We start from the raw sequence: 27,710 nt of genomic DNA on the forward strand, positions 1-27,710 counted from the left end.
TAACATTTACTTATTTGCGAATTTCCAAATTCTCCAACAGTACATTACTAATCCCGGGATCTGAGAGCGGAAGGCGGACATCTTTTCTTTTCTTTTTTCAGACAAACACCGACACGTTCGCACGCTTTTCTCGACGTCACAAATTCCCTACTTGACCGAAGCACGTTCTACTCGCCACCGACTTCACACGAGCTCTACGTCTCGAACACCGACAAAACCACAAACGGAAATCCTCTCCCGACAACATTCCAAACGTCCTCAAAACAATCCCGCCGACCAGGATCCACCATGTGGTCGATACTTTACAGCCCGGCCTGCTAATGCTCCTTCAGCCTCGAATGCCACACTGGGAATCTCTAAATGATGAAGCTATCATTTGTAATGTCACAAAACGAATCAAAAAGGATCCCATATAGACGTGTATGTCGTCGGCATACAGTGACATCCATCTAAAATGGGATGAACGGTTACTAAGACGGCCCGTTCTCCGATTAAATTAGGTTTCGATGGCTCGCTGTAAAACGTGGATGGAAGGTAACACTACACCTACCTCTAAAGTTGTACAAACTCAAGTCTACATATATATGGCAAGTTGTAAAAGCAGTAGCTTACGAGTGGAACGAACGACTCAACAGAAAAATAGATCACAGTAAAACGTTTGTTTGTTGTTCTTTTTTTTTTTTTTTTACAGATATTTCCTCTCCGTTTTTCACTGACAGTTTGTAGAAACCACAACGCAGTGAAATCATAAAAATTCTCTTATCTTAGGTTTCTGAAAAAAATATTAAGAAATGCCACAATAAATTACAGCAAAGAATTAAAATGAAAAGAAATCCTAAATTTAAAAAAATAAGTCATTAAAAAAAAAAAGAGAGAGAGGGAGGGAAAGATCTGTCCTTTCAGAGATGTTTTCTCAAACAGCTATCTGGCTAAACGCTACACTACTGAAGACGAGCACGGAGGGGGCGCCGACACAGCGGGTGGGAGGCGGAGCCAATGAGGGACTGGCGGCCTTGGAGGTGACCGTGAGGGGGGGGTTGGGCCCGGTCCAGGGCTGACAGGAAGAGGAAGGTGTAGATGATAGTCATCTGCAGCAGCCCACGGGGCCGGTGGCTGTAGCAGCGAGGGCGGCGCCGGCGCCGGCGGTCTCCAGGCTGCCGTCGGTGTGGGTCGGGGACGGGTGGGCGGAGGTGGAGGGGGGCGCGGAGGGGCTGCTGCTCACTGCTGCACCTGTGCTATGAAAAGCAGGAACAGGCCCGTGGTCAGTCATCAGGAGTCATCAGGAGTTGGCACTTATCTCTTCTTATGCTGGTGCTCTCATGTTTTCCTGCACCGCCGTTGCTCATGCATTTCTTTTGTGCTCTTTCATGCTTTGCATTGCTCGACTATACAGTTGCATTGCATCCGCTTTTGTGTTATACCTTTTTACATTTGTGTGGTTCACTACGTGAATGTTGTGTCTTTGCATTTGCTTTGTTGAATCGTACTTTCCCATTGTGCACTTTTGCCTTTGAATTGTACAAGTGTGCATTTGTGTTGCCCTATTTCGTGTCATATACAATCGTATACGTATTTCGGGCTGTGTATTAATGCTTTTACAATTTACGCTTTTTGCATTTGTGATTTACTTTGTGCATTTTGCCGCCTATTTTACTCGTCTCATAGCTACTTTAATCGTGTAACCCTAACCCACTACTGTACTCGTGTTGTGGATACTTTGATCACACTGCTTTTATATACTTAACATGGCTACTTTACTCACGTTGTGACTACTTTACTGACGTAGCTACTACTGTACTCACGTTGTGACTACTTTACTCACGTTGTGACTACTTTACTGACGTAGCTACTACTGTACTCACGTTGTGACTACTTTACTGACGTAGCTACTACTGTACTCACATTGTGACTACTTTACTGACGTAGCTACTACTGTACTCACGTTGTGACTACTCACGTTGTGACTACTTTACTCACGTTGTGACTACTTTACTCACGTTGTGACTACTTTACTCACGTTGTGACTACTTTACTCACGTTGTGGCGACTTTACTCACGTTGTGACTACTTTACTCACGTTGTGGCGACTTTACTCACGTTGTGGCGACTTTACTCACGTTGTGACTACTGTACTCACGTAGCTACTACTTTACTCACATTTTGGCGACTTTACTCACGTTTTGGCGACTTTACTCACGTTTTGGCGACTTTACTCACGTGACTACTTTACTCACATTGCTTTTACATACATAACATGGCTACTTTACTCACGTTGTGGCGACTTTACTCACATTGTGGCGACTTTACTCACGTAGCTACTACTGTACTCACGCTGTGACTACTTTACTCACATTGCTTTTACATACATAACATGGCTACTTTACTCATGTTGTGACTACTTTACTCATAATTTAAACATCCTAATATTCAATATTAGAGCTCTTCACAAAAGAAAGACCGTGACATAATTACGCGATACATTCCTCAATGAGGTGGCGAATTGGTTCAGTATTTGTTGATTACTCTGAAGTGTAATAGACGTCGCAGCTTTAATACTTTCACTGTCTTGGTCTAATTTTGTTTCATTAACCTCAAATATCACTGCAGTATATCAGCGTTTGATTACCAATGGTACAACTTTGACATTTTAAGTAAAAACTTCACTCAAATTTACAGAAAAATGCAGTGGAAAAAGACATTTGTCCCGAGTCTAAAACAATGGAGTCCACTAACCAATGGAAGCTGGCTGTCCCCTGATGACACCGTTCTTTGTCCTTTCCTCCCAGTCCAGCACCTCTTTATATATCAACTCTGCAACACAAAACACGATCATTGTACGAGTAGACAACGAGTAGAAAACCTGAAAATTGACCTGTGTAAAAACGAGGCGAGTCTTTTTTTCAAACCAGGGGTTCTGATTGTCGGCTGTCGGAAATGTTAAACCGTTTCAGGCGATCTGTCGGATCAATAAGTCGCCTCATGTGTGAACATCTCGTCACTTCCTCTCTGGACATGGCCGGTGGAAAATAGTCACCAATCATGGAGGGAGTGTCTTTTCCTCTTTGCCAACTGAACCATTTTCCCTACGGCGTTCCCCGGGGGGTCAATGGGAGGCCCACTGCTGGTTACATTCACACACTGTTTGATTGCAGTTTTCCAATCAGACTATCAAGAACAACCCCCTCTCCAACGACCGTTTCCCGAAACAACGCAGTGGCGCCAAGCGCTGGAGGACAAGTCTTGCAAAGATTGAAATAAAAGCCATCAGCAGTTTTCAAGGTTCTACTCATGACTGTGATTTCTAGTGTTCTAAAACTGAACAACAACAACAAAATGCACATTTAGTGTTGTTTGTTTTAAAACGCAAGGTTTCCAGCAGATCGTCCAGTGGCAGTGGTAAAGCCTGGAGCAGTAAATCCCAACCAGGGGCGTGCTAAAGATTCAAACGGGGGTGTAACATTATTTTACATTGTTAAAATGAGGTGCTTCATTTAACTGAAGAATTAATTATACGCGATTCCAAAATGTTGATCCCTAAACAAGAACCTTCCGTCGAGTCCGTTAACTCCCATTCGAGAAATAGGACGGCTCAATGTGGAAAAAGGAATTTCCCCCTCGGGGATTAAAGTGTGATTCGTTTAGGTTTACTAAAGTTTACTTGCGTACCGAGGACACACGGGAGATCTCGTCATGCATGAACCCCCAGCAGTCAGTTTTAATCTGTTCCTGATCGCCTCGCAGACACTGTGGCCTCTTCGCTGATGTTCAGGTGACTCACGTCTTTCTTCTCCGCTTTTCTATTTTCTCCACGCGGCCCAAAAATAAATAAATTAATTAATCACCTCAAGTCAGGCGTGACGACGTCCGAGATGACTAACGGGTTGTGTCGTCTGCTTTTATTCACATTTACACTTGCTTGTTCTGCGCAGACTGCGGAGGAAAGCTGGGGATTCCCTTTGAGGGGAAAGTTTGTCCATCCTTATGCAACACGCTGCAAACGACTGAGTGCTTGTGACGACTTATCAAAGAAGAGAGAAGAGAGAAGAACCCCCCACACCCCCCTCCCTCCCTACCTTTCCATTCCTCCACTGTGTGCTCTCTCTCATCCAGCTGCTTGTCTGTGATCACAGGCGGAGGCTGCAGAAACACCACAAGACATGTAAGCAGACGGTTCAAACGATTCCAGTCCAACTTAAAACAACGTGGGATGAGGTGAAAACCGTCCGACTCAGCTCCTGATTGAAAACTGCAGTGTTAAGCTGCCGCTTAATGCTGACCCCTTTCTTTTTTTCCCCTGCCTTGGCTTTCACAGTCGTTTCCAGCAAAAAGCAACCAGGAACTCCTCCATGCCAACTTTATCTCAGGACTGGAATTAACAGCCTGTCTGCCTGAGGCAGAAGTCAGGAGAGACCGGTCTGCGTAGAATCTGCACTACTCACTGCTGCAATAGGTGTTTTTGAGGAATCTTTTCAAAAGACAATTTACAAGTGCCGAGTCCTTCACAGAGATTCTGCAATGTTTAGTGAGCGAAAAGTAACCCGAGCTCCAAAAGAAACACTTCAGTGCTGAGATTTTAATTTTCTTACACATCATTCATAATTTCTAGTATATTACCCCTAACTACATAAATATGGCCGTAACGCACCAATAAAAGCATTTTTATGATTGAAATAATGTTGTTTTTTTGATTTGTCAGCATTTTCCTTCGTGAGACCAGTCCACTAAAGCTTTCCTAAAATTCAACCATCAGAAGTTGGACGGCAGGTTGTATCGACTTACCGCCTCCACTTCGGTCAGGTCATACCACACGTTGATGTAGGGGTGTTGGAGAGCCTCGTCCACCGAGATCCGCTTCGACGCGTCTATTACCAGCATCTTGGATAGTAGGTCTCGGGCTTGGCTCGCTGGGGGAAGGGGAGGGGAGAAACCCCAAAAAAAACAAACAAAACAAAAACAAAAAACACAAAGACGGAAACAAACATGCGATTATCAAACTCAAGAAGAAAGAAAACCAGGAGAAAGCAGGATTGTTTGGTATATGACACGAGCTTGTGGGAACGGTGCAAAACAAGGGGGGGAAAGAAAATTGCATAAATTGTGTCGAGGCGGTTGGAGCGGAGAAGTTAAGGGCAGAGCGCTGCCGTCACTTTTTGTCATACCTCCGCGAATTATTGAGGACATAAAAAGATGAGCCCCTTCACCCCCCCCTCCCCCCAAACCTCCCATTTTTTTTTAACAGCTCGGCGGCTTGCTGGGAGTCTTCTTGTCATCTCATCTAACTTCCCACATGAAGACCCACTGGCGGTAAAAATTCTTCTTCACGGTAAACAACTCGGTCCTGAGCTGTCGGCTCCGGTAATAAGCGCTTAATGTTGAGGCAGCTGCTAAAAGCCGATGTGTCACTCGGGCTTTGCCGTCAGCTGACGTTTGTAGAGAGAAGCGAAACAAACTGAGGTTAAGAGCACTCGACTCCTGCTTGGATGCACTAAGCCACAGAGGACCTATTATTTTAATCCCTACAATACAACAAAAGCCATAAAAAAATTTTTTTTTAAAAAGACGATAAATTCTACATCAGGGAAAAGATTATAAAATTATTTGAATTGCTAAAAAAAAAAAAAAACTGAAGCACAGCTCCAGAAAGAAAGTCCACCTCATATATATATATATATATATATATATATAGCGAAATGTACAACCCAGCGGCGGGACATTGGAGGAGCCGTACCTTTCAGCTTGTTGTGTTCGGAGTCCGCGGGGAACAGGACATCGGGGAAGAGCTTCTCGAAGCTGTAGCCGGCGTGCCGCGGGCGGTTCTCCACGTAGGTCCTCACCGACTGGTTGAGCTTCATCAGGAACTCCTGGGACGGCGTCCCCAGCTGCTCGATCACCTTGTTCCACTGGTCGATATCTTGTGGTTTCGTCGTTAAGAAAAGATTCGGAGCCGATCGGCTAAACATGGGGGGGGGGGGGGGGGTCGTTTTGAGGGTTTTTGACTTCACAGTTCCGGTTTGGTCTGGTTCCTAACGTACATAGGAGAACTACGTAGTTCAAACGCATTGATCCTGTAGAGAGCGCTCAGGATGGAGTGGGACGAAAACACCGCCACGAAAAATCATTTCAAACATCTGCGCAGGTGAGGCGACGCCCAGATGCTGGAAATGAATGCTTTCCCGTCGAGGACAAAACACACACACACACACAACAAAAAATACAAATGTAACACATACAAGAAAAGCTTGTTCACATCTTTACTCATCTGTAGCAACGAGAAGGAGAAGTCGCGGGAAACGTCAAAACTGTTGTTGCACCGATAAACAGTCGCGTCGAGCTAACAGCTACACAGTCGTTAGCATCGCGGGGAGCCTGCTCGTCCTCAGAACATATTACTGGCAGTTCGAGAACAATTAAAACAATTAATTTAGCAGTCTTTTTTTTTTTCTTTCCTTGAAACATTTTATACTTTTAAGCTAGCTTGTTTTGGGTTAGCGTCAAACTGTTACTAGCTGTTACCGTTTAAGTCACTGGCACTCTCTCTCCAGTAGTCGGCGCTCCCTCTCTCTCACTCTGTGCCTTCGTAGTAGTTCATCCTTATCAAGTCTGCAGCCCGTGGATTAGCTTATCACCTGGTGTCACCTTGTTTGTTTTTCTCCTGCTATCTCCTGACCTCAACCAGTACAAAGCCTCTTATGTTTACTTTCCTGCAGCCCAAGTTTTTCTTTTTCCTGGAAATTCAGTTCAGTTTTATCTCGACACGTTTGCTCAGCTTTTCTTTTTTTTAAACTTATAAACTAAGATTAACTATTTGCTGATTCTCCTCATGTGTGAAAAGATGTGAACAAGACAAAAGGACGAGGCAACTCAGCATTTTTTTGTTGTTTTTTTTTTTTTTTTAGGGGAGGGGGAGTTTTGGATGGAGGTTCAGCTCAAGGATACGATCAGTGCCTGGAAACAACACACTACCCCGGACCATTTCAGCCATGATGCAGCCAACAGACCAGACATCAACTGAAAAAAAAAAAATGAAATGACAACCACCCAATTAGCATGCAGGACTCAAACAACAAAGGTAAAATAAATAAAAAATAAATAAATAAACTGAAGAAAAGAAAATAAACACAAAGATGTACGTGCAAGGTGAAGTGTGTGACACGTAAATGGACCGCATGCAGCTGAGTGCACTCTCTCTTAATGCAGGAACGGTGGAAGATTATCCAGACGAGACGCGTTCTATAGCTTTTCTTGTTCAGGTGCTGTGAATCATCAGCTTTGAAAAGTGTGACTGACTTTCAAGGCCTTCGAGAAGATTTTCTTTTTTGGGTTCAAATGCATTTCGACTCCTCTGTATCCTGGCTGCTTCACACGCTGGATATGGAAAAGCACGAAAAGTAAAGAAATGAGTGTTTGAGGGACGATTTTTTATTTATTTTTTTGTGTGATCACAAATCTTATGCTGCTGCAAAGTCCTTTTGATGGCGCCACATTTGTTAGGGATCATGCATTTGTAGGATGAGCAGCAGAGTATGTGAGAAGAGCTAAAGAAAATAAATTAAAATCAAGAATACGAATTTGTTCACACGCTTTAGTCGGTTTCTTTTTTTTTTTTAAAAACAGTGAGAGGAGCTAAACAGATAGTTAAACATGTTGGTTTATAAAAGTGAAAGAGTTTTGAAGCATAACGATAATAATTAATAGTAAATAATTAACAGTCTTTCCTAAAACTTAATTTAAAAAAAACATTTTAGGCAGCTGTTGGATCCCTACACAATACAATTATCTGCTCCGTGAATTCCTTTATCTTTTTTGTTTTTTTTAAATACTGTACACTAAGTCACATGCAGGGAAAAGATACGAACACATACGAACAGATGAATCGTTGCACCGGAGGGGCGGTTGTTAAAGTCATTATGGTTCTAGGGCCACGTTAAGCCCAATTCAGGTTCCGGTTAATCAAATTAAAGCAAAATAAAGGGCGAAAAATAACTCAAATGTTTCCATTGGTTTTAGGCAACATGATGAACACTTCTACAGTTAAATATATTTTGACTAAATCTGAACAAGCAGCAACAATGTGAGATTTTTAATGATGCCTCGTCATGCAAAACTGTAAAATGTCCAGAAAAAACTAAACAACTCCTTGATTTGATGATTGTCATTCTAACCTGAAAGTACCTTCTAGTCCTAATTCCACCGCTTGGAGGGACATAACACGACTTTAAGGTTCACTCCTCAGTCTCAGACGGCAGCAGCGCCTCTAGTTATGCAAAAGCAAAAGCTACGCTTGTTGTAGCCGTCGTGTTTGTCATACTATGAGGTTGAGTTTGTGTAGATACATTAACGTAATTACCGTAATTTCCAGACTATAAGCCGCTACTTTTTTCACACGCTTTGAACACGCTTAAACAATGGCGTGGCGAATTTATCGATTTTCACATTCAGGTGCATCATGCAACTCCAATTTGGTGGGTGCGGCTTATATATTCAGGTGCACTCAATAGTCTGGAATTTACGGTAACAGACTCTCCAGTAGTGACACATGATTTTAGACTGACCATTTTCCAAAAGTTTCAGGTTTGTCGTATGCGTGTATATTCAAGATCAACATATTCTAAGTGCTCATATACGTTAGAAAATCTATGAAAATGTTGGACGTGCTACATTTTTTGAACACTGGGCTTGATGTGGTCCCCAAACCATGATGACTGACACTTTTCATGCATTTTTTTTTATTTTTGATATTCTAACATTTTACTGGATTTCAGTCACTTCTGATGGCCATGGTGCTTGTAGGTGTGTGTGTGTGTGTGTGTGTGTGTGTGTGTGTGTGTGTGTGTGTGTGTGTGTGTGTGTGTGTGTGTGTGTGTGTGTGTGTGTGTGTGTTTATATAAGAGGAGGAGGGTGGTTACAAGTGGAGATGAGACAGAATTTCATCATCGCAATCCGTTTGATGTTAAAGAAATGAAGACAGATCATTAAAAGAAAAAAAAAAAAAAAAGTGTTGGGCGCTGGGTCGGTTTCAGAAGCGGTGCCAGACACTGCTGCAAGCAGCTCAAGGATACAATCCCTTCCCGGAAAAAGGATTTTGTGGCGAACCATTTCTGCCATAATGCAGCCCACAGCCCAAATATCCACTACATACGCGCAGCATAAAAAGGGAGGAAGAAAGAGAATAAGCAGCGAAAAGAATTGAAATAAAGACAACAGGTTCAGCAGGAAAAATGAGTGTGAAAGTTTCTGTGAAGAAGATGAGAGTTTCCAGGAGGCCGCAGCTTGTTTGTGATAGAAAGTGTACAGTGTGTGTGCAAAATGGAGATTTTCACTCAAAATACATGAATTGGATTTTATTCAGCCCCGGACTCATTTCTTATCTAAACAAAGATTTCAATCGAAACTTAGTCAGCCAGTTTGGTCATGTGTTTGAAACACTGTCCACAATATGTTTTGTGCATCTTCAGAGCCATTTTGGAACCTTTTAATCACAATCTTCCAACAACTATAGTAAAATTGAAATGCTTCTAACGAATGTCACCCGAGCCTGAGCGTAGCTCGCTGGTGTCCAATACGGGTTATTAGACAAATGTTAGAATTGTACACGTGTGTTGTTCTTCTTGAATAATTGTACTCACTATGAATTGTACAAAGGAAGCAATAAGCTGTGAAGGTAAGAGTGCTTCTAAACTCGGTGACATTCTGTATTTGGGTGCCTCGCAGCTCTTTGGTCCGTGCTACAGTTGTGTTTAGATGATGAAGTAAAAGTAGCAGGGTTCTCGTCTTTGACACGTCGAGGGAATGCCATTTATTTGCCAGCTGGTTCGGAGCTTTTCAGGTGCGGCTCTCCATCAGATTCCAATCCAGCTACTAAAGCATCGACGTAACGCGGCCCTTCCTTTGGGGAAGACTTGCATCAGAACGCCGTGTATAGGAGCCGTGAGCGGATCTATTGTTGGTCTTGAACGATTCAGGTGTGGTACATAATTGGTAACGGCAATTGTACACTAGTGACGAATAGATCATGTGGGTTTAAAATCACACTCACAATCTGCCAATTCGTCATCACAGTTTAGAACGGTGACTCTAGTAAAGCACCTAACTGTGACCACTGTTGCTATAGCCTCTGTTTACCTCCCTTTTTTTTTTAATTGGACGCTGTAACCTCAACCACAACGCTGCACTTGGTTTCCAGTCGGGCTGCACAACATCAGTTTAACATGTGACAATGTTGTCGAGTACTGCGATCTCCAAGTGACTTGAGTTGAGCAACAAACACTTCAGTTGTTTTTAGTTACTCTTCTTCCCTGAACTTCTGTGGGTTTCATTCCAAAAATAATCAACAGCGCCGACTAGTGGCCTGGCGTGCCAAATTTGCGGTATATCGTGCGTGTGCGAGTTTCCATGATAAGAATAAGAAAACGTTATTAGTATTGTATAAATGTTTTAGTGTTGACTATCTCGTGTCTCTCCCACACGAGAGGGTGAGAAAAAAAAACAACAACTTGCAAAAGGAGATCCCAGCTTTAAACTCTGTCTCCACACATTTCTGTGACCTTTAAATAATCTCCTCCCTCTGATATCGGTTTCCAATATTCTACACATACTCTGGCTCGGGGTCTTTAATTGACAGATATGAGTTTGGCGTCAGACAGCATTTCTCCGAATGTGCTGAACTTCTTCTTTAGAGCCCATCTCGCAGACACTGAACAGTTTCCAAGCGGGAGTGCAAAGTGAGAGTGCTGCGGCATGCACAGTGGCCTGAGTCCACGGAGCCCGGCTGTACTGAGGCTCAGGACAGGCGACACATGCTGAAGCACTGCTGTCTCCGAACAGGAGGTTCCCTCCAAAGCACCCGCATGCCCCCCCCCCCGAGGGGAAACCTTTAGAGAAAGTGTGTGTACGTGTGCGTACGTGTGTGTGTGTGTGTGTGTGTGTGTATTTTGGGAAGTGATCTTCCATCATCTCAGGGGAGGTGAGGGCCATGCAGCGGGCCAGGCAGCAGCTCCTGCTATTCGGGCTGATCGCCGCTCCGTTCCCCCCCCTCCCTCACTCACCGTTGGCCTGGTAGCCCATGCCCAGGATGACTTCGGGGGCGCGGTAATAGCGGGTCACCACGTAGGGCGTCATGAGGAGGCCGGTGGCGGCGGTCCTGGCCAGGCCAAAGTCCAGGATCTTTAGTGTGCAGTCGGACTTCACCACAATGTTACTGGGCTTCAGGTCCTGTGCAGAAAAACAATGGAGTCACATGAACTGAATCATCTGGAAAACAGAAACTTTGAGTTTGTTTTCTTTTTTTTTTTTTATTTTGATTTATCATTACGCAAAATGTATTTGAATTTCATGAGTTCCTCTGTTTGGAATACCAAATCATGTTTCTTAAAGGAAAATGAACCAACGATGCCTTTTCACTTGAAACGCCGTGTAAACGGGGCCCGACACCTAGATGTGCTTCTCAAAATTCTTTTGATATTTTCATATTTTTTTTCAACAATTGTTCATCACGAAAAACCGAAATAACTGAGTAACTAACCGCATTAGCTGAACTTCGCTATTTGTTCTGCTCAGCGCCATCAAAACACAACAGAAACTTGCAATCTAACATTCCTCCACACAGGTCATCTTGCCAGAAAATGCAGGCGACGTTTAGTTGAGATGTTTGAGGATTTGCTTTGGTTTTTCATGATCGTATTGAGTTTCAACCATGCCGTCCCTGTCTCCCGCACCATAGAAAGACTCCAGAACAAATCCAAGCATATATGCAAAAGACCAGAGGCAACGAAAGGCAAAGGACTCACTGCTTTAGTTGACAACATGTGGTACCACCTCACGCTGAGAGGAAACTTTTTAGCAGCACGCAGCAGCCGCCCCGATTCTGATTAAAAGCATATTAAATTCCCCGGTGCTTCAGCCTGGTTAGTTTTAGAAATCTGCAACACGATGGAGGGGAAAGGCTTGAATACAAGCTTGTGTTGTCTGCAGGATCAGTGTAGCATGTTAATGTGCTGAAACCTGAGAGAAAAACACAAACTCTCCATTACATGGAGACATTTCAGTGATTTGCTTTTCAAAGTGGGGAACAAACATCTGTGAAACTTCAAACACATCACAAACAATACATGGTCGTATTGCTGAGAAGAGTTTTTTGGAAAGATTCAGTCTTTTATACCCGGCAAGGGAGGCTCATTCACCCCCATCTATTCCCAGTTTAGTAAAAGAAATCTGTATCTCCGTTCTCTTCGAGCAAATCCAGACAAACGAGATCCACAGTAACAAACTCTCTTCATCGTTCCAGCCTATAACGCACCCTGTCGTCAAGGCTCATTGCCTTCAGGTATGATCTACTGATCGTTATATTCCAGCTGTGAAGGCGAACGCGTCGGCCATGACAGCCGGGGATTGACGAGAATCTCACACAGGCCATAAAGTACCGTTAATGTGTCCTTCCTATTCACCATTTTCATCACGTCTTAATTATCGAGGCAATTTAATTAGGCTTGAGTGCCTTCGCAGGGAAGGAAACCATTTTCTAGAGTCGGTGGTGAGTCTCTGCTCGTCTCCTCTCAGGGGAGAATCATCCAAATCTGTCAGGACCTACGCGTCGTAGGCTCACCTGAAAGCTTCGCGTGCCGATCGACGCCGGCTGGCTCTGCCTGTGGTTCAATTAGTTCTGCCTCGTCGAACAAGAGGAGCTCAGCTAATCTACTGCTGCAGATTTCAGTAAGGGTGATGGACAGAGTGTTGTCACCGTGAGCCCCGAGGATATATGCGTGTGTGCGCGTGTGTTGTTCCAAGGTGAACACGAGTACCTGGTTCTTCGAAGTAGAGCTGCACGATCTCGGGTGAACAAGTGATATGCTCTCTTTTCTTTTTGCGATAACACTTGTGCGAACGACGTTAATGTCTGGTTGTTTTGACATTTCACGTAACAGTGCTCTTTCTCTCACCCCCTTAAGTTCCCCCCGGTTATGACTGGGTCTCGTTAGTTTTTGTTTGGTTTTTCACACCACGCTTCAGCCAGTGTTTCATTGAAATTACGATAATTGAGCAGCCCAACCTCTTTCTGGCTCCTTTTTCTTTGGGTGGTAGGAAACAGTCGGACTCACAGTTAAAACAATAAACTACAATGATAAGTTTCTTCAAAGCATACATTTTTTTCTTCAGCTACCACATTGAAATTCAAAGCTTGTTTTACATATATATATATATTTATTAATTATTTTTTTTGTTTTCCAAAGCTCAATTGGCTGACCTTTCAATGGGAGGGAGTCCCGAGTTATTAATTATGCATGCTGGTTAGTGCATTAATGGGCTTTCAATTACTGCAGCTGATGAACGCCTTCAGTGGAAGAAATATTCAAATGTGTAAAAACACCAACGCAAATATATCAACATAAAAACGTACGCAGGTAACAAATAAACATGACAAACGAGTGTTGTTTTGATCCCCCTGACTGTGTCGTTCCACGCGACCAGTGAAACATTAGTGCGTTAGCATCACGTTCCTAATGGAGTTGCTGGAGTTGGATGATCGCTCCGTCCATTACTTCGATCGCATCCATCAACCTCCTTATCCATCCCTGCCTACCTGCATTCACCACTTTTCTTCTATACACCCATTTCCGTATCACGCCTATCAGTCAATCCCTCTATCGATCCCACTATGTATTACTGCCTCCATTCCACGTCACCCCATCCATCCCTTTGTGACTCTATGCATTCAATCCTCATCCATTCCCCACGGATCAATTCATCTGTCTCGCCATCCACGTTCCATACAAAATGACAGAGCGTCGTCACTTGTTGAAATTAAACCACCCGAGGAGTTCAGAGGGAATGAAAGCCATTTGTTGAAGCCACAAACAAGTTCTACACGTCTGATGATTGGGTGTTACTGCACATTGCAAAGCTGATAATATCATAATATCAATCATTCATGTGAAAAGTAACCTTATATATTCTACTGGGACAAATCATCGGAGAAGTATCTCATGGTGGGGGTCCTCTGAATAGAGGGGTCTTTTCACACCCTTGTGTTTTCTGTTTCTTTCCTCCCATTGCCCTTAATCATCTGGGATCAGCGCCAAACACCATGACCTGGATGAAGGGGTACAGAAGATGGATGGATATTATTCCATCCCCTTCTGCCCTTACGTCCGTCTCTATGTCCTTCCTCTTATTCTACACACTTTTGTCAGTCTTCCTTTCGATGTCAGCTCAGCCATCGGATTTTGAGAACATGTGAAAACACAGTCAAAATAACACATGACTAACCCTGTGTATGATGCCTGCAGCGTGCAGGTGCTTGATTCCACACAGCATCTGGTAGAGCAGGTAGGAGAGCCTTTCGTGGTCCAGCTCCATCTGGATCACCTGACAGAGGTTGGCGTCCATCAGCTCCATCACTAGATACCTGCAGGGGGAAACCACAGGGGCTCAAACAGCAGGCTCAAATTCTCCCCAAACTGTTGCTCTTAGGACACTTTGTTATGGGTTTTGTGCAAAAATACACGTCAATGAAAGAAATCATTTAACATGGTGAAAGACTTATTTATCTAGACATGGAAGAACAAATGAGAGAATATCTGGTGTTCTTTTGATAACCACAACCCAAATAACTGTTACAACAATGAAATAAGACCAATCGACTGTTCCCAGCATTGTTTTGGTTTTTTGGGATTAATAAATATGACATTAACGGAGGATAAATCTACTGCTTCAGCAAATTACATACAAAAAACCAAGACATTTCTAGCTGTAAGTTTCTTGCCTATGATTTTCATCTGATTCCAGCAGAAATGAGAGTGAAGCTCCGTTTGGGTTTGTTACTTCCTCCCCCACGCAGCAATTCTTCTGCCTGGCATTTGGGAAGTGACAGTACGGGTTTCTCCTCCTCGAAACACCGACGACGTTATGTTATCTGGCAGCTGTTACATCATCGGTCTCCTCGAACCTCCTACGTGGAGCGAAGAAACCTCTCGACAGTTTTTTGTTCCGTCACTGAAAGCGACACTTTGGCGACGGCGTCTGCCGTCTCCACGCCGTCAAAGTCAGGTTTTGCGCTTGCCTGAATGGTAACGCGCCGTCGACGAGCGCCGTCAGGTGCAAGGTCGAGTGTTTGCATATGCGGAAATCCCTATTTAAAAAGTGCCGGCGTGCACTCTGTGGTGCGACTTCACATTTGGAGAACGCACGGGGCCAAGCGGGAGCGTTCCTTCCTCGTCCTCGCAGCTGTGCGCTCGCCCCGCAGCCCTCTGGCTATGATTTGTCCGGTTTCCTTTTTAGCTCCAATGAGGCAGACAGGGCAGCGCGATCCGAGTCGCACACACATACGCACGCGCGCCCTGAGCTTCTCGAGGATGGCATTAATCATGTTTGTTCCCGTCGTGCTCGGTGAAACCATCACTTCCCCCACATCCCGGTCCAGTATTCCCCTCTGTGATTTTATAGCCAGTTTCCACTTGCATGGACATCTTGTCGACTTCGAAATACATCGAGGACCCGGCTAAATATACCCGGGCGATGCTCTTAGTGAAGGCAGAAGTTCACACAAATGTAGAAATTATATAAGAATGAGGACAAACTCGTCTCTCGTAGATTTGTTTTCTTTTCTTTTTACCCCCCCAACAATGAAACATTTTCACCTTACTACAGCTTGGTCTGCATCAACAAGACCAGAGCTCAATTTTGGGGGATTCTTTGGCACCGTTTAAGAACAATTGAAGTGAAAACACATTGTTTTCGCTATTTGGTCTCAAAAGAAAGAACAGCATCTATTTACTACGGCTGTAGTGCTCATGCGCAGTATCAGCTTTGCAGAAAAGTAAAATCTTCGTCATTTCTACGGGGAGGGAGCGTTTTCAGAAAGTTGTGTTTTTCCACCCAGTGTCAACAGAACCAGAGGGTTTTCAAAAAGTTCCAACTTGAAAGCCGGATTTCAATTAGCGCATTTCAGACCCACAAAGCATAACAAAAGTTTACCATTTTTACTTAAAAACCTTGTTGTGTAAACAGGGTCTTTGTTTATCCAAATAACCACAGTCTGGTTAAAAAGAGAGCGATGTAGAGCATGTTGTGAGTTTTGAGTAGGGAAAAAAAAAAGCCATGCCCAAGAAAAACAAAAAATAAAAAGACGTGAAGAAATGACAAGGCCCATCAATAAATGATCACATGACTATATATTGCAGTTGCTTGTGGCCGCCCACAAAAATAATAATCAAATTGCTGCATCGTTTCTTTTTTGCGGCGTGTGTATAGTCGGCTGAACACGATGAGGTTTCATTTTTAGGGCCGATCAATGAGGCAGATTGTCCATTTCTGCTCTTCCTTTAATCCCCATTCCCCTGTTGCATGACCTCCCAGAACAGCAGCACGACAGTGAACCACGCTAAATGAAAGCGTGAATGTTTTCGACATACCTGCCAAATTAAATCAATCAAGTCTTTCTGTGCGAAAATATTCGATTCAGGCGTGACATTATCACCACCATTGGATAAAGATCCAGGAATCAACTTTTCTGGACCTGGGAAAGTGTGTTATGGTATCAGGTACCAACATATAAGATGCAGACTCTCCAAATTGTGAAGTCTTCAGGTGGAGTCTTGGTGACTTGTCATTCCTTGGACCACTTCAGAAAAACCTCACAAGAGCTGCAGTTTTGGAGATTGTTTGATGCGGTCCGGTAGCCGTCACTATTTGGTCTGTTTCAAACTCAAATTCTTACATTTGCTCATTTGTTATGGTTGATCGTGCAGGTCCACTCAGTAGCATCTCCTCTCATGTGTTATGAAAGACAATATCACTCTACTGAGCTCCTGCTGGACCCCTGAAGTACAAAACAAACATAAAAAAAGAGACCATCCTCGCCTGGATGTCCTGACTGGATTTATGCAGCTGCTTTGGGGGTTTTGTGATACTCACACATCTTGGAATTCTTCCAGTGTCTTCTGCGGCGTGAATACATTTAAGAGGCCGATGATCTGCGGGAAACAAAAAGCACAGTTACCGAGGTTTGTCTGATCGAAGCACCGAGGTAATGTAAACGTATATCCTGTCGCAATGGACATCCGGAAGACGTCCTGCCGAGGAAAACAAACTGAGCAGCCTTCTGCTTCACTACCGACTCCGCAGTGGCTCTGAATAGGACCACATATCAATATTTAATCGCCGACTGTGCCGGCGATGAGGCTGCGAGGTTTAAAAAAAAAGGATGCACACATTGATGTTTGGTTTTATATACAGGCCAGGATTTCCTCAAGCAGACTTTCATTTTAGCCATTCAAATGGGTATTTGCTGCTTTCGCAAACTGAATCATTACTTATATATTGTGAGGTATTTGTGCAGCTAATTCCACATTCAGCGGATAAATACCAGGAGAAGGACGATCTTGGGTCTTTTATAGGAGGAGGAAAGCCATCTTACATTTTTGTGGTTGACACATTTCATGAGCACCAGTTCTCTGTAGGCCCGCTTGGCGTGGGTTTGATTCTGGAAGGGCCGGCTCAGCTTCTTGATGGCGACGTTCCTCTCCAAGTTGTGGTCGTAGGCCGAACTGTGGTGAAATACGAACACAAGATGATCAGAATACGAGACATCGCGTGTGCCTACGGTGCAATCTACCCATCATTCTGAAGTTTTGATCCAAGAGGCAGATATTTTCAGGCGTATTTGCAGGCGAGAGTGATTCACACCTCCAGCTGAGAGGTAAATAGAAACGGGCGCTCCAGATAGGCTCCTCCTACTTTATCAGAGAGCAGCGCAGCTTCGTGACAGGTCCGTACGTGCAAGACGATCACACGCAGTTCCACAGACGTTATTTTAGGAACACTGTATCACTACTTCAATCATTATAGTGTAACAAACTGCATCAGTGGATTCAATTTCCGTGTCGGTCAGCATATGTTCCCGTTTCAAATTGTCGTTCCGAAACACAGAGGGCCAGTCGGCTCTCTCTCTCGAGTAATGGAACATGTCGCACGTTGGGTATGCAGGAAGTTGGAAAAGAAGGAAGCATTTTCTGCCAACGTAAAAGAAACACAGCAGATGCTGATAATTAATTGCTATTCTTGACTTGCGCTCGTCTTCATCACTCTCGTTGAGTTCCCACCTGGTATGAGGACCCGGGGAGGATTGATGACAGCACCGAAATTGGATGAGTTCATCTTGGTTAGCTTATGTTATGAGATCAGGGCGCTGTTTGCTGCAGACCGCCCCGCTTTGGCACTTAATTATATATTTTGACGTTCCGATCAATCAGCCCCTGGCATGATAGATGTGCAAGCAGTGCACATGGCAAGACGTATGCAGAAACCAATTCTCATATGGTAATTAAAGGTTCTCACGTCAAAACTCATCAACCTCTTGAACCAGGAGCCAGTAAAAGTTCAAACTCGGAAGCCTTAACTTCTATCTACGTCTCAGAACTAAGAATTCTTGGCACAAACTGTTGAAAACCATAACAGGATTCTGTTCTCTCGCGAGCTTTCCCCAAGTGTTATATCAAAACGACCCTGTTGTATTTAATTGGGAAGAACTTCCACACGCACCACTACGACACTAATACATCTATGAGCAAATACAACTTCCAAACCTAGCACTGATAAATGTAGAGACGTGTACAACTAGTACGCCAACCAGTAAATGTCCCCCAGCGGACTAGTCAGCACCAGAAGCATCAATCACTTTGTGTTTTATTCATCAAAACAAAACCCAACTGTCATGCGCTCTTCTCCCACTAGTCGGAGCTACAGAGCTATCAGACAACGAAGATGGAAACTAAGATGTCTTGCTAAACCACTGCTGGTTCATAGGAGTGTTCTGTATAAAATTAAAACAAGGTTGTAGTAGGGTGCGTCTGAATAAAACATAAGACATAAACCACGCTAACGACCGCCGCTGCTGTTAGCAGTGCTCGCTAGCCTCGCTTGAGCTAATTTGACATGGTAGGCATATAAACTTTGAGAGATGATAATGCAACTCGAACACGTCAAGGCAACACGCCACATGCTAACTTTCAGAGTACTGCGTCGTACTTCAGCAGCATCAAAAATCCAATACGGTTCTTAAAGATTGTGATCGAAAGCTTCAAATTGCTCTTAATACATATAATCCGTATCAATAACATTAAAGGGACAGTGTTTAAAATAGGACTGTTTCTAAACTTTGTCAGTTTTGTGAGAATTTGCTTTTCTTTAACTTGTTAACTAGTTAATCACAGAGTTCGCACTACTCAACCTAATGGAATTATCAACTCCGACTCCTCAAGGTCATCCGTATTCAAACTCAAATTTCCCATTTGGAGTTCTACAACTTCTGCTCTGCAATCCCGAAAACACCTGGGAATTACCAGCTTTGAGGACTAATGGAACGCGCTATGAATTCAAAACGAAAAGTTTGTAGCGTGATTAGTGAGTGACTGATTTTCAAACCAAATGATGAGAAACTTTGCTTTTTTTTGCCTCGACTGTGGGGCAATGGCACTTCAAGCTTCATGAAAACCCCACCAAATGGGACTTATCTCCATCGACTAATTATCCAGAGATGGAGTCTGCTTAACACAAGCTAAAATTGCTACCTCCGATATGAAGAAATCATACTCACCAGACAATTCCCTGTGCGCCGGATCCGATGGGTCTGAGGTTCTGGTAGCGCTTTAAAACCATAAAAGTTGAGTCGCCCACATCTATACTGTAGTACTCCTTTTCACGCTTGTTCCGGTTCATGGTGAAGCCTTGGCCGAACGCTGCGGCTGGGCATCAAAGGAGAGATCACCTCTCAAGAGCTGCAGGGGGGATGAAGAGGAGGATAGGTCAAGTTTGACTTAGAGAAGAATAATAAAAAAAATAATCCTACAGATAAGAGCATTGAGGGCACTGCTGATTATGGGCTACCCGTTTCAAACAGAACAAAACGAATCCCTTAATACCTATGCACAGCGGGAAGCTGTATGGATGAGCTGAACAGATGTTCAACACTATTTTAAAGAGTTTGATGTTAGCTGATTAAATATGCCTTTGCGTGCAGCCTTTGAATAAACAAGGAGGTCAAGACAAATTGTTCATATATGCAAATATGAATATGCATGGTGCGATTTCTGATGGAAGCTCGGTAGGGGGGGGGGGGGGGGGGGTTAGCGGAAACCTATTGTTATGACTCACAGAAGAAATAAAAACTCTAACACACAAAATGGTAGCCCAGCACGACACGAACTACATATAGAAACTCTATAAGAGATAAGCGTCCTACTTTTGCTTCATGTGAGCACATTAGAAGTACTGGTTTACACGGCCTCTTCCATTCAAAGTGATCTGTGAAACAGTGAGTTGAGTGCTGGAATAACAAACAACCAGTGTCGTGCAAGCTCACGGAAAATATTTACTTTTGAAAAATCTGTGTAATTACTAGTTACTGAAAATTGCTTTTGAGTCTGTGCTCATTGTATTACTGTGGTGCGGCAGTGAAACGAGGGTTGAACTGTAAGCACTGTTTAATAACCCATTTGCCTGGTGAGTTCAGAAAACATTACGCTACTGGGAAGATGCTCTATAATTTAGATGTCAGCAGTTTTTGGACACAACTGATTTTACAAGTTTAACGAGGAAACCGCACCATTGTCATTTGCCATTTTCAGTCGGGATCGTCTGAAAATGGCCTTAGTTTTTTATTTATTTGGACAAAAAGTCCCTTAACCGTCAAGCCCCCAACTGCCACTAGTGGGAGCTACAGAGCTCGTCAGACAGTAGTACAAGAGTAAACAACAGTCCTGTGAGACAGAGACATGCTCTCGCCCCTTCTATGATGTTAACACAGTTTAGGACATTTACCCCACAAGATCTACTCCCACATAACTTAGATTAAGAAGAATTTAAATATAAGGACACTTTTGAAGCAAGTATCATTATGCAAGAATAGGAAAGTTGCCCATGTTGTTTAGACTCTTGAATTGTCTTACTAGATTACAGTTAAGAGAGAAGTTTGGAGGACTTATGTGGAACGAGATCGAGCGTTTGAAATATTCCGTGAATAAATCTGGCTGATGGTCTTTAGGCTGGTGCTCAGGATCAATGACTCTCCAGAATAAAAAGTCATCAAGCCACATTTGTAGCTACTGTTCATAGAGGGTCTGAGTGTAAAGCTGTATGAAGTAATAAAATACAGCCCCGTTGTACAACTCAGTACAGTAGACGTGTCCAGTTCAGCATTATTGATGCTGGAGTGTTAATAAAATGTGTGTATATTTTTAAACTGGGAGAATTATTCTGATCAGCGCAGGCATGCCAACGGCAAGGAGCTCATATTGCTTTCTCTTCAGCCCAATTAAAACACCAAAAAGCGCTCACGAGTAGCAGCACGTCGAAGCGGCCGTACAACCAAACCGCCGCGATGACTAAGCTGGAGAAATCAGCGGAATAACCCTCGAGGAGCTGCATGTGAAATCCAAAAGGTCAGGGGCGATGGAGCAGCGATCGAGGCAGAGAGGAAGCAGGAAGCCGGGCTTCACGCTGGGTATGAAGATGACAAATCATTAGAGGGATTAGGAACGCTGTGGTGAAGAGGTCGGCTCCGTGCTGATAGCTCAACGTTCCGCGGAGTACGAGCTGACCGCCCCGTTTCTCAGACGAGCTGCTCGCTTCGTTTCCAGTAGAGCCTTCCCTTCTCTCCAGTCCACTCCTCTCTACATGAAGATCTTGGCCGTTGGCTTTGGCTCGGGTTGAACTACAGCCTTGCAAGACAAAGTTAAAAGTAAAATTTGACCCCCATGTAGATCACTGACGAGACAAACCGTTTGCTGAGAGATAAGATAAAGCAATTTGTTTGTCGTCCTTTCCTCTTGAAGGAAAATGTCAACGAGGAGCTGTCTGGCTCACACAATGCAGATCTGAACGGGCGGCTTTCTTCTTTCTTCTTTGTGCTCCTCGCTTCTCCCTCCGTCTCCCCCGCCTCAGTCGCTTTGACTCTGATCAGGAAGCGCCGTCTTTTTCCGTCTCCCAGAGCGCAACCTTGTCAACCGTCTTGGATGGAGAAACGGCTCACGCTTCGGAAGAGCCTGAAAGTGGTCGTTTTATCTCACAGCGGGAAAAGCACTGAAGAATACACGGGCACAAACACAGAACTCCAATTGGTCTTTCCAAAGATGAGCTGTGCAGGTTTGTTGGACTGTTTCCACAACTCAGATACTAGATCTCAATCATTTTTAGTAAGGGATGGGTTCATGAGATTTTGCTGTACCTGTCCACCTACCACACTTATACTATTTCCATACTAAAACTTGACCCGTTGTACAGATTCTTGAAATCAGTCGGAGTCTCTGATGGATCTTCGTGCCAAATTTCTATTTATGACTGAAAAATAAACGCTGCCAATGAGTTTCATGACCGATCCTTCTGTGTCCGTAGTGTTACCGCAGTATTACAAATGTTTATCGTCAAGATACCCTTCCAGAAATTGAGAAATTCAACAATAATAACCAAATACGCACAAGAGATTAAAAGACATTTGAAGCATGCTTTAAATGACGGTCAATCAATGACATACTGTTTAAACTTTTGTGTTCCAACCTGTGATTGGACAGTTTCTCGACACTCAATATGAGCTTTAATGGTAAATATAACAGTAGACTGACTATAAAGATAATATTGAGAATTTAAAGTGACAATGCAGACCAACCAGAGCAAAGTCCTCGCATGTGATTTGCTTCCAAACTGCAGCAAACATGTATAAATAACCTTGATGCGCTCAAGCACCTTTTATCTCCACAGTATTCACTCTGATGTTACTCTTTCCATTTACGCTGCATCCAGTTTCATTAACTCTTGCACCCATGGCTGACAGGGGGAAAAGAAAAAAGAAAAATCTTAAGCCTTTTCACGTAAATATGAATCCTCGTGCAGCAAGCGGCACAAATGTCAACTTCATTTGCCAGGGGTATCTCGCTTCAGCGGGGCCAGAAATAACAAGTAAGCCAGCTTCAGACATGCTTTTTTAGAAAATGTCATTTGACAAATCCAATATGGGCCACACTGGAGGGAGAGAGTGTATCCTTGTGCTCCAGTATTCAAAGGAGTATGTGAATGCTGCAGAATATGGCTTCGGCTGCCAGTCCTACATACAGCATTTTGGGGGGGGGGGGGGGGGGGGTCCGTGTGAAAACGGGGCTTCGCTGACATGACGGAGCGCGTCAAAGTCAGGCATATTTGAAAAAGCAATCAATGAACGCTTGACTGAACGAGCGACCTCAGTAACTAAAGTGGGTTCTATCCACCAGAACGAGAGAAATGCTCCGACTCTCTGACCGTTTGGGATCTACGGTGGCTCCAGTCTGAAAAAGATCCCATGCCAACATGCATATTCGCATACACATAAAAAAAAAAAATCGGCAGGAAAAGTGTTCCGACAGCCAGGAGTAGATAAGTGTGTCAGAAAAGTGACAGATATGGCTTTTGGACTGGCAGTCGTGCCCAGACCGTCCACAGCCTCCCCTCCCACAGCTTTCCATCAAACCGCCTCTCCCGGGAGTAAATCTGCCTCTCGCTGCTGCCACAGGTCTGCTCCACTTCACGTCTTATTCGCACAAATACAATTTCTGAGGTCATCTCGGCGGCTTGGTTTTTATCTACGGAGCACTCGCGTTTGGCCAAAGTAGCGGCTGCTGATAACGGCCCAGAAGGACGCCATCAGCGCCAATAAAGACCCTCAACCGACTGCATTTCTCACCATCCGCGAGGAGAAATCAGTTTTGGTTCAGCTAGAACTTCCACTTTCACAAAACAGGGTCACTTTACTCATTTGCGTTCCAGAAATTTTTTTTTTTATAAAAACAACCAAAAGGAAACAACAGACCAAGTGCATTCAATGCTGCACACACACGTGATGAGCAGAGTATCTATTGTTGTCGTGTGCTGATGGCTTTAAATATGACCAATGGAGTCGACATCTGATAAGATTTCTGGAGGTAAACAACCACAGCTGTCCTCAAATAGATTCAAAAAAAGGTTAAATTTTAGTATCAGATTCCATGTTTACCGTGATAGCTCTTCAAAATTCTGTTATTCTCACACTGCCCTCGTATGGAACATTTTCAAATCACGTGACGGGTAATTTAAGACACAACCATTTTCTGTAACATTTCTACATTCAGCACGGATAAGTGAAATCATTGTGTTGAGTTTTGTTTGTTTAAAGTGCAGGTCATCTCTCAATCACTAAGAATGAAATCCTCCTGTGTAAAGACAAATCGCCGCGATTGCTCTGCAAAGAACAAAACTTCTGTTCACTCAATTTAGGTTCAATGAAACGGTGCAAATAATGAGAGGCAACACTCCTTCAACCTCCTGAAAGGCCTTCTCCTCGTGGAAAGTGAAAACCTTCGTTGTGTTTTAGGGGTCTGTAAACAGATACAATTGCAAAAACGATATGTTTTTACTTGAAACGTTGCATAAACTGGGCCTCAAGAGAACCTGTGGTACACTCCCGGTAAGTATTGTTATGCTTGCAAAAATATGCAAATGTGTCAGTAAAACATGCAAAAAAAAAAAAAAAAGTCATTAAATTCTTGTGATAGTTTCAAACAAACAGCATGCGAGACAAATTTCAATCCATCGGCGAGTCCAATGTGGACGACCTGGCAAAGTGTAGAACTTCAACTCAAATCCACAGTGGATTTCAAGTATTTTTGCAGATTTTTATTACAGCAGAAGAAGAATAGAGTCATCTGTTGCAACAATATTTAAAGAGAATAGTTTCACCACAAATAGTCAACATGGTCTTTTGAGATATTTAACTGTATTTTGCCCCGGGGGACATTAAGTCTTTTATAAAGCTATTGAATTACATTTACATATATATGTTTTTTTCTTTGCACTACCATATGAGAAATACATTTAGAATCTTGATTGTTTATAGATCACAATACAGGGATTTTACAGGTCCGGCCACTTGTGATCAAAGTGAGCCGTCAGTGGCGAGCATGTTGTTGACTCCCCTGCTCCAAATCCAACACACAATAATGATAGCAATCACCAAGAGTCAGCTGTGCTTGGAAATTGTTGAAACGAATTATAGCGGAGGTATAAATACAAATAGACACAGAAACAACAGGCGGTTCAAAGGTGTGAGAACAGGTATGCTGCAGAGCACACAGGCTTTAATGACTCCAGCCTCCAAACATCTGTACGAGACGATTTGATTTGAAACAGAGTAGATCTCCATATTAGAAATTAACTGACTTAAAAGACATGTTGGCGTAAATGTTAGCAATCTTGCCTCACAGGAAGAACGTCCCCATACGAGTCTGGGCACCTTTCTGTGAGGAATTTTACATGTCCTCCCTGTTTTGTTTTTTTTGGGAGGTTGGGGCGGGGGGGAGGGTTTCCCAAGCATGCATGCTTAAATTACACAACGCTTTCAGGTTAAAATGGAACATTTCCGTTGTGTTCCGAGTGTCCGATTACACAACAACGGAGCTTAGAGAACTGAAAATGCAACTTCTTGAAAACGGCTCCCAAGGTGGAACTTTCCGAAAGAGTTCTTACTCCGAAATTGCAAGTTTATGAAAACTCTCTGTCTCCGCGCAGAGAGAGGAAAACACAATTTTTCCGAAATGCCGCCACTGCGGCTGTTGTACATAGTCGTTCTGCACATGTGCAAGAAGACGGTAAATAACAACAAAGGTAGCCTCCAGAGTGTAATGACTCTCAGGCCATATTCTCCTGGGACTTGGTAGTTTCATAGTTGAGACTCTCCCATAACAGCAATCCAATTTTGTCATCGCTCCATACGAATGTCGGCGTACTCGCCATTGTAATAGCAATGTAATAACAATGTTTATAGCGTATCATTCTGTGTGGTTTCATTACAAGGCCAAACAAGTGCCAACTTGTGGCCTGGCATGCCAACTACGTAGGTTTGAGTGTGTTTCTGTCATATCCATGTAAACGGCCATTGTCTTCAAAACGTTGGCGTGTAAACGCAAAACTTTTCTGAAACGAAAACGCAAAAACCTATGCGTTTTCACTTGAAAAGTCGTGTAAACTGGGCCTTCGTTTCTCTGTTTGCCCCGTGGAGGGGGGTGGGGGGGGGCTGTTGACCTGTTCCAAGGTTACAGCCTCTTTTTAAAGCCCCCTGAATTGCACATGGCAGCAGCAAGGATGAACATTAACAGGCGACACCAGAAAAAATCAGATAGATCGCCCAACTCATCCCATCTCTGCAGACCACTTTTTGGTGCAGGGGTCAGATTTCCTGGTGCATTTTGTGCTGACCGCCGCTGTCCTTTTTTTCTTGGCCGACGGTTTGAAAAAGACCTACAATCAACCAAATATCACTATACAGAGGAAAAACAAAAACAGAAACTAACATTCGATGCAAGCTGAGATATCACGTTCTGAGGGCATGCTGAGGCAAAACCGTGCAGGATGTGAGACGAGTCAAACTCACAGGCAGCTAGCTAGAAAAAACTAAAAAAAAACTAAAAAAAAACCCAGGGTGTATTCCCACACTTTTAAGCGTTTTCCTGGCGCAGACCACTTCCTATGTGACAGGCAGGTTGAAGCTAATGTGCAGCCCCCGACACGGGAGGGCTCCGGCGGCGCTCCCCCTCCCCGCAGTGTCGCCTCTCAGCCCGGGCTGCTCTGCACCGTTTAGGCCGGACCCGTCCTGCCTGTCGTGTGTGTGCCGGAGGAACACGCTACCGCGGCAATACACTATTATGACCCACTTCCAGGCGCCGCTAACAGTTGACAATAACACCACAAACATGTTGTGTTCGCGTATCGAGCTCACCCCCGCTCCGGTTAATTCCGACACTGTCGACCCGCTTGAAAGCCTTGCCGGAGTCTCAACGAACCAGGACGGGAGTCTTTCTTTCTTCTTTAAAAAAAAGAAAAGAAAAGAAAAAAAGGAGGAAAAAGCAGCTCTTGAATCGCCTTTCCTTTCTCCGGTTTCGTTCACACTAGCAGGCCAGAACCGCCGCAGAATACATGTGTAGCTTCTACGTAACCTAATCTCGGCGCTTCCGTGACACGGACAGTTTCTGCCATTTCATTCCGACCGTCGTCGAAAGCTTCCGATGTCCTCCGATCAGTCTTCCGATGCTTCCTTCGGCTCCGCTCGGCAGCGGAGGGCGGGGGCAGGAGTGTTCAAGAGCAGCGAGGCGTTCTTGAGCGCTCCTTCCTCCGCCCGTCGGCGTAGGAAGTCGCGTTCAAGAGCGGTTGCGCGTTTCCACCTGCTGATTTTGCAGCGTTCTGAAACGATAAGCTAAGGAATTTATAAATATTTAATATTACTCTGAATGCACACACACACACACACACATAAAAACTCTACACTTTGATGTCAATCAAGAGTACTGTTACTTAATTCTTCTCCATCCACTTAAAAAAAAAACACTAAATTGAACAATCAAACAAAAACTTTACAAAATTAATCTATTTATTTATGCTTTAGTTTTATTTCTTATTATGTTCTATGTCTTGTGTTTTCAAGTCTTACTCCTCACGCACAGCACTTTCTTTCAACCATGGTTGTTTGTTTCAACCTTTATAAGATGAGATCATTCTTTATTTGTCCCACAATAGTGACATTTTTGAAAATTACATGGTATTGGTATTTTTTTTTTTTTAAGTAAACCACCCCTATTACCCACAAATGAACTGTGTACATTAGCAAATACATACTTTTGAAAATGAATTATAAGTTAATTTCAAGATATCTTTTTGACAAGCAG

The 27,710-nt window shown here is 43.6% G+C and overlaps 1 protein-coding gene across 4 annotated transcripts; it reads right to left on the minus strand.

The window, feature by feature from the left end:
* On the minus strand, positions 1-27,241 carry mapk8b (mitogen-activated protein kinase 8b). 4 transcript variants are annotated; one of them, XM_080468134.1, is made up of 12 exons: positions 26,768-27,059; positions 19,589-19,769; positions 17,411-17,540; positions 16,909-16,967; positions 14,263-14,401; positions 11,046-11,211; positions 9,060-9,131; positions 5,729-5,911; positions 4,780-4,904; positions 4,074-4,137; positions 2,734-2,811; positions 1-1,235 (listed from the first exon to the last, which is right to left on the minus strand). In XM_080468134.1, the coding sequence occupies exons 2-12, from the start codon at positions 19,708-19,710 to the stop codon at positions 1,219-1,221; spliced, it is 1,155 nt and encodes a 384-aa protein (XP_080324260.1). In that variant the 5' UTR covers positions 19,711-19,769; positions 26,768-27,059; the 3' UTR covers positions 1-1,218. The 4 variants fall into 4 exon arrangements, with proteins under 4 accessions (XP_080324260.1, XP_080324259.1, XP_080324257.1 ...); XM_080468133.1 differs by lacking the exon at positions 9,060-9,131 and adding an exon at positions 6,937-7,008 and having other exon boundaries at positions 2-1,235; positions 26,768-27,241; XM_080468131.1 differs by lacking the exon at positions 9,060-9,131 and adding an exon at positions 6,937-7,008 and having other exon boundaries at positions 9-1,230; positions 26,768-27,107.
* Between the last annotated feature and the right edge of the window lie 469 nt (positions 27,242-27,710).

The sequence above is a fragment of the Lipophrys pholis genome, assembly GCF_963383615.2.
Source record: "Lipophrys pholis genome assembly, chromosome: 1".
Classification (NCBI taxonomy): Eukaryota; Metazoa; Chordata; class Actinopteri; order Blenniiformes; family Blenniidae; genus Lipophrys; species Lipophrys pholis.